Raw genomic sequence first — 7,851 nt, 5'->3', positions numbered from 1 at the left:
ATGTTTAGTTTATTTATATCCATTCCATCTTTAGAGAAATAAACATAAACAAATAAAATTGTCTAAATACAATAAAAACAAATACAAAGAATAAAAGGAGCAGAAAGAAGAAACGTCTTATATAAATTGACCCCTGTTCTATGTTTTTTTAACCAGAGAACTGGACCAGTTAACCAGCTGTTGTCCTGCTGGAAACACTGACATCATCAAGTCAACTCAAATCAAGTCAACTTTATTTATAAAATTTTAAGAACAACACATGTTGATCAACGTGCTGTATAACTAAGCGCATTAAAAAATAAATAAAAATTATTAAAATATATATAATTTGATGTGAGCAGACAAACTGAAGCCTCGTTTCCACAAGCGGATGTGGGTCAGTCAGGACGGTTAGGCTGCGTATTTGGTCTTTACTAATAAACCCATAAATAAATAAACAAACTGTACTACATGCACTAAAATCTGCCCCATGACATGTCTGTGCATTAAATGGTATTAGATAAAATAAAAACGCAATTATAAAGTTTGTGACAAGACTTTCTAAATAAATAAATAAACAAACAAACTGTATTATATGCACCATCAAAAAATAACTGCTGGATTTAGAGAGAAAATTTGCCTAAATGGACAAAAATGTCCACAGTGATGCATAGTTTCAGCCAACATCCTCATACGAACCAGCCTCTATTCAGTCCTAACACACACTCTAACAGACCCACATTAAAGCTTTTATAAAAAGCAATGAACATCATGGATGCACATACCCGGGGAGAGATTCAACAAATCACACGTACATGTAAATGGTGCAAAAACGGTGAGTCACAAAGCATGATGGGAAAAATGCAGAGAATATTAAAGGGAATGTAGAGACAGAAGCAACAGGAGAAACAAATCAACTAACTCTGAGGTTTCTTTTTCTCTCCTTTCAGCTGCGCCAACAACCTGTTTGATCCAGAGTTCAGGTAAAAACATGTTTCTGTGGTGGATACTGAACGCAGCACCAGAGTTGGCCAGGTGGTCCAAACCAGAGGAGGCATGAAGGAGGGGAATCTAAATTTACTGAACTTTACATCTGTAGTTTCAGTAATTCACATCATGTTGTTTAGAAACCGGGGATGGAAGTCTGAAGTTTAATCTGGTTTCACCTGATCTTAGTTTTACTTTTGGCTCCTTATTCACCTTAGTTAGACGGTACTTTTGTTCTTACCAAGATGTTCTTACTTCCTTTTAGGAAAGTTACATGTAGGCTACAAATCTAAAGATTACCAAAATAACCAACCAATTCTCTTTTATGGAGCAAATATTCACAGTTTATAACACCAACATTTTCCTTCCAGGCTGCTGCAGAGGCCCAGAAACTCACACTTCCTCTGCCATTACCACACAGAGAGTGGTCACCTGTGGTGACGCTACCAATGTCCAGCACCTGAGCTGTGGTATGAATGACTAACTCATACAGAACAAGTCTGTTTTTCTCCTGCATGTAAAAGTTCAAACCAATAATGAATCTGCTTTACTGGCACATCCTCAGAGATCACCATGGTGTCCTAAACACCACGAGGCACCAACCTGATCCAATTAAATAACAAAAGTTTTGTGTTTTTTGGGGCTTTGAAATGATTAAAATGGTTCATCTCATATCACATTTAAAACAGAAACACCCAGCTAGCTGTCTGCAGCTTCTACAAATCTGTGTTTGCCAGAAGGAGCTTTTACTGCTGGTAAAAGTTTCACTTTTCACCTTTTGTATGTTTGCAAGTTGTCTCATCCTGTGGTGTGTTGTCTGTGGAACAGAAAAGGGGGTGATCATCGTGCAGGCAGCTCTGTATGGACGTAGAGACACAGAGACCTGCAGCGAAGGCAAGCCTGTAGCCGAGCTCTCCGACACAAGCTGCTCCCAGTCTGGAACTCTGGATGTCCTCAAGGAAAGGTAAAGATAGCAGAGACCTTCAGTGGCTTTGATTACAAAATCCACTCCTCATTCTTTATACAGTATAATTCAGAGATTTATCACAATGTGCAACACAATAGGATTACATAGCAAATGATGAGAGTGTGTTATCTGGCTGCACCGTGAAATAAAACCATGTTTTACCAGGCTGGAAACCAAAGCTGTAAAGTGCAGTATCTCAGGCACCGGGGGCTCCAGGCCAGAATCCGGCCTAAAAAACATGTCCAAAGCACAAACACTATTCATACAAAATTAGAGATATTTGACTTTCCAGTTGAAATTAGCAGAAAATGTAAAAAGATTTGTGCTACTGTGATATATCATGAATTCAGGACATTTAAGCAGGATCATGTCATGGTAATTCCTTCATCTCAAACAATTCAAAATCTAACAGCATGGAGGATAAATCACAACATAAAGTGTCAGTGTCTCAATAAATCAAATGTGTTAGATGTGGTCTTGGTCTGATGACATCAGAGTGTGAAGAATATGATGAAGAGGACTGTTTGTCATTGAAGCAGAACATTTAGTGCTTCATGGCTCAGACTCTTTTTTCTTTTTCTTTTCTTGTGTTTAATAGAGAACAGCAGGTTCTGCAAAAATACTTCGACATTCAAAAGCTGTACATGTGTTTTTAAATGTTTAAAGAAAGTCTAATTAAGTCCAGTTATAAAGGTCGTCCTGCGTTTTAGGTTCATTCTGACATCAAGCAAAGATTCCTTTCCTTAACTTTTTGTGAGTAGGGTAGTTTTACACTTCAGACGTTCTTTAATTTACCTTTAACGGGTTAAACCTAAAACACAAAAACATTTATAAATGGTGATAAATGTGGTGCAAACAGTTGAAATAGATGCTGAAGGTAACATATAAGCAGCTGAAATGCTTACATTTAACAAAAGTTGAGACTAATTAAAAAGCCGGGTCCAGTCAGTTTGGTTGTGAAACTCTAATTATTCTGATCTCAAACAGAATCAGATTTGGTAACTAAATCTAGAAACATGCTCTTTTTTGTGTCTCTGCAGATGTAATGGCAAAGAGGTGTGTGAAATAGATATAACCGTGGTTAATACTCCTGATCCCTGCTCTAGCATCTACAAGTACCTGGACACCACCTACAGCTGCTTCCCAGCAGGTCTGTTGCATCAGTGAACATGAAGTCATCACACATGTACAGAAATGAGTCATTTCTGATCATTTGTTCCTTCCACAGTCCACAGTGTGACCTGTGAGGGATCTCTGGCATACCTCCAGTGTGGTAAGATCACAGATTTAATTTAATATCCTTCTTGTTTCTATTAATTAAACATCTTTGTGTTTTCTTTGCATTCCTCATTAAAGTTTGTTTTGAACTTTTCTCTTTCAGATGATGGGCAGCTTATTTCTGTCTTAGGGGCTTTTTATGGACGTAGTGACCAGTCAACATGCATTTATGGGCCTCCCACTGGTGAGGTTCAAAATGTCCAATGCCACTATGCTGCTACTGAAGTTGCTGACAGGTACGAATGTTGGTTTATTCTAGTCTTTTATTTGTTAACTCCCACATTCTTCAGCTTCATGTTAAAGCTTGTGTTGCATCCACAGCTGTAACGACAGAAGCAGCTGTTCGGTCAAAGCAGCTGACTCAGTGTTTGATGACCTGTGTTCAGCCACCTACAAGTACCTGGAGGTTGCCTACATCTGTAAGCGTAAGTAACTTCTTTTCTTCTGTAAAATATCAAAGCTTTTCACTACAGAGAGAAGTACGAAGACCCCTGGGGGGTGCAGGGAGACTTTTTTCTTGTGTGTTTCCTCAGAAAGAAAGATGAACGACATGTTACAGCGGTCAGATGATGCTTCTGACGAAGACTGCATACAGAATAGTTGATGTTTAAGAAATAGGATTAAATGACCCTTTTTGAGCCCAAAGCGAAAAGAAAAGCAGCATTATGTATTATGTTTTCGACAAATTAACAATACCTTAACTCCTAATATTAAACAGCACTGAGCAGTTAAATATTTCAGTCATAAATTATTCCTCTGTTAATGTGGACATCATGTCAGGTGTATGTGCTGTTATGTTTACCTGAGAGGGACATGTGCAGACCGGAAACACGTAAAGAACCAGCTTTAACAGGCTGTACGTGCTTTCATAGTCGTGTAATCACTGTAAGTCTGATGATCCCTTTTTGCAAGATAACGCAAAAGAAAAAAATTTCCCCATGTCCCCTTGAGGTCTCCGTAGAGAACCCTCTTGATTTCTGGTAAGTGTTGGTGGCTGCTCTGCCATGTCCCCACCACAGGATGGGGGCAATGCAATGAGGTGTCAACTACCACAAAACAACTAAAAAAGAAGACTTCACTGTTGGTTACAGTCAGACGCTGCTGATGTACAAAGGAGACACAAAACTAATGAGAACAACAGCAGTCAGAAAATTCAAGTGCACAAACTAAAATAAGGTTCAATGAAAACCTTGACAGAAAAAGAAAGCAATCGTCAATCTTGCACACAACAGCGAGCACCAAAATTATAACTACAGTACCTGAAACACTCGTGAGTCATTCTATGAAACGGGTGCCATTTCCACTTTGTAATTTAAAAAATTTCATCAAGGACAAAAATTATTTTAAGAAATCCACAATATAAAAGATAGGTTAAACCTCCAAAAAACATATTTTACCACCTCAGGTATAAAATATTTTAATATTATCTGTAATGTTATTATTACCTGAATTTATTCAGACCTGGGAGTCATTCTTGTACCACCCTGTCACAGACAATATGCACACAATGACAAATATTACATGAAATAATTTTTAAAAATCCTGTGTTTTCTTACCAGTAAAGTGTCCTTCATTAGATATTAATATTTTAAAAAATAATTCAAATTTAAAACAACTTCAAAGGTGTATATGCTTCATAAATACCAGCCTTCACAATGAAAAATGCAACGGGGTGGTAAATTTCAACATTAAATGGTAGCCAGTTCATTGGTAAGCTAGCTGACTGAGCATATCTGATTTCAGTCTGAAATATCATTTTATTTCCATCATTAGTGCTTTTTCTTAAAAAAATAAAAAAAAGTTTTCCTGATATATTTTGCTTGACGGGGTAGTGACATTAAGCTTGATGGATCCCATCCAACCTATAAAAACATCAAATATAAAATAATGTTGGAACTTGTCTGCTTTTGAACTTGGCTTCTATAGACGCTCACATGATGTCATTTCCTGTTTGTGATACCATATAAAATAAGAGTATTTATTTTATAGACAAAAATGTAAGTGTGATGGGGTGGTTCTAACCTTCATGTAAATGTAAATTTAGGTTACATGGTTGCTGTATTACAATCAGAATGCTTTAGTACTGACTGAAGTTTGACATGAAGTCTTAATTGGCTGCTTTCAGGTTACAGGTTTGCCATCTCACAAAAGAAGCAGAAAAATATGAAAATGAAAGAAGCTTTAATATGAATCCTGCTGTGTTTGTCTCTCACTAAGAAACTAAAGTTGTAAAGTTTAGTAGAAAGCAGAATAAAAACATTGACGCCAGTCAGAGATCAAAGTTCAAGTGTGGTGATACCTGCTAAAACAAGCTAGTTATATCCACCTCGGTACCAGATGTAATATATTCATTGTTAGTTGTCTGAGGGATACATCTGAAGCATGAACACCCACTAACATCTGGATATGAGGTGCAGTTTAACGTGTAACTGACATTTGCTCGGCTCTGATCAGCATTCATGACATCACAACACGTGTGGACATGCTAACGTTTGCTTAAAGTGCTTGGAGCAACAGGAGGGATCCCAGCTTACATTTTCTTTACAGAAACACACATTTACTGACTGGAGTGTCTCACATTCGCATGTCTCACGTTCTACAGCAGCAGTGTGTGAATGAAAACAAGGAGAATCATTTCTGGAGCTCTGAACTGATCCTCAGAATGCTGAATTTTAGTGACTTGTTAGCAGGTGACTACTTGGAAACCAGTTTCAACAAACCAGTTCTGGTTTGATTTAACAGCGTAAGAGTGTTGATTTTCAAGAAGATCTTTAACGGTGTGGAAGTTTGTTTAGTTAGAAGGGACGCAGCCGTCATGGATCAATGACTGATGATGATGATGATGAACAAGTTACTGCTCAGATTATTTCTGTTACACAGTCTGAGTCTGTCTGAACTTTTATATCTGTTCTTTTGCAGATCCTGAGAATGGAAGTCAAGACTGAAATCAAGATTATATCATTATAAATATTATAGAAATGGAATGCAAGTTTAATCATGATCAATTTTAATCAGTATTTAAGATCAGATAAAAAAAGCAAAGCCAGTAAAAACTTGACAAACCCTGTTGTTGAAACTATGTGGACACCTGGAAGTCTCCAGTTACACGTGGACTGCAACGTCAACATCTTTGTTCATCTTTGTTTTATTTCTTTGACCAACACAAATAAACCTTTTTTTGCATTTACAGCTTTTTCTGTCTCATTGTAAAAGCAAAACATGATAAAAGTTGTTAAAGCTGCACTGCTGAACTTTGGTAGATTTTCTCTCTCACCACTAACGATGGATAATTCTGTGTACGCTTGTATCCTGTCTGTTCTCTGAGATCTCTCCAGCCAGTAAAATCAGTTTAATATTGACTCTTGACTGATCTCTTGCTCCTTCACTCCATTCTTTTTTCTTTTCTCTCTTCCTCCAATAATCTACTCTTGAGTTTCGTTGATGAATCAGCCGGGCGCACATTTTAAATAGCCAGTGTGTTGATATCCAGTTGCTGGCATGTGACACGGTGCGATAAAGTTAAATGCTGCTGTCAGGGGCGCTGCTAGAGATTTTGGGCCCCATGAAAAGAAACTGAATGCCCCCCCCTGAAAATTTTAATAGTGCAATACATCCAATTGGCAATTTTAATGCTATTTTGACCATCAAAATGGCATTAAAAGAAATTAAATTAAAAGAAATTAAAAGAAAAACATGACAGGTTAGTTGGCAGGGGAAGCACTAAAAATACAATAAAGTTAATTTATATTCAATTATTTGCTGCAAGACGGATACTTTATATTTAAAAACACATATATCTTTTTTTAAATACTTAATTATCTGATGATAATTACAAAATAAATTACAAATACAAACTTTAATACAAAATAACCTTGTTCATGAAAATGAAATGCATTTATAATCTGTGGAGAAATAAATCAAATCTCAGCTAAAACACCATCAAAAACAAAATGACCACTCAATTTTTATGACTTATTGTATTGCGAGCATTATCATCATTAAATCAGAAGCCAATGGTAAAACAAATTAGGTAGACTCAGAAACAAAACATAGCAGGATCTCACATGGTTTATTGTATTATATGAACTGAATGTAATACGGCCACAAGCAAACCACTGTGGAGATTTACAACCAAACAACGTCTTTAAAATTAAATAATCACATTTTAAAAGGTAGAACTTTGTGTAATAAGATATCAAGCAGAGGTAAAGGTACACTATTGCTGAGTCATGCTCTTGCAATCTCATTCACCATCACTGTTCTTGCTCAGCCTTTTTCACCAAGAACCCAACGTGGAGTTTTCTCCCTGGAAAATCACTTATCAAGTCCTGAAGTCCAGCTTTCTATTCTATCAGCTGTTCTATTATATAATATCTCCAATCGTGTAATGTCATGTGTAACAGCATTACAATCATTATTTCTGGTGGTCTCACACTATTTTGTTTTACTTAAAGGTGCTTTCAGTGATTTCACCAACAATGTCAAGGGAAATTGATCTGACTACCAATCCTCCACGTCATTGTTTCCCTCATGTAGCAACACGAAGTCTAATTAATCTCCAGATCTGTAGACTCACAGGTGAAGCTTTAGATTAGTGGGGAATCATATATGATGCTAAATGGTTGTTGGTAGTTAATCTT

The 7,851-nt window shown here is 36.8% G+C and overlaps 1 protein-coding gene across 1 annotated transcript; it reads left to right on the top strand.

Moving 5' to 3' along the window:
* Positions 1–1,212: 1,212 nt before the first annotated feature.
* On the top strand, positions 1,213–6,211 carry LOC121651678 (L-rhamnose-binding lectin SML-like). The gene is made up of 7 exons (XM_042004041.1): positions 1,213–1,436; positions 1,795–1,930; positions 2,974–3,083; positions 3,162–3,206; positions 3,315–3,447; positions 3,533–3,636; positions 6,131–6,211. The coding sequence occupies exons 1-7, from the start codon at positions 1,292–1,294 to the stop codon at positions 6,154–6,156; spliced, it is 699 nt and encodes a 232-aa protein (XP_041859975.1). The 5' UTR covers positions 1,213–1,291; the 3' UTR covers positions 6,157–6,211.
* Positions 6,212–7,851: the final 1,640 nt, after the last annotated feature.

This window comes from Melanotaenia boesemani, chromosome 13 (genome assembly GCF_017639745.1).
Source record: "Melanotaenia boesemani isolate fMelBoe1 chromosome 13, fMelBoe1.pri, whole genome shotgun sequence".
Classification (NCBI taxonomy): domain Eukaryota; kingdom Metazoa; phylum Chordata; class Actinopteri; order Atheriniformes; family Melanotaeniidae; genus Melanotaenia; species Melanotaenia boesemani.
The sequence above is the reverse complement of the archived record's forward strand: the minus strand, read 5'-3'. Positions and strand labels throughout refer to the sequence as shown.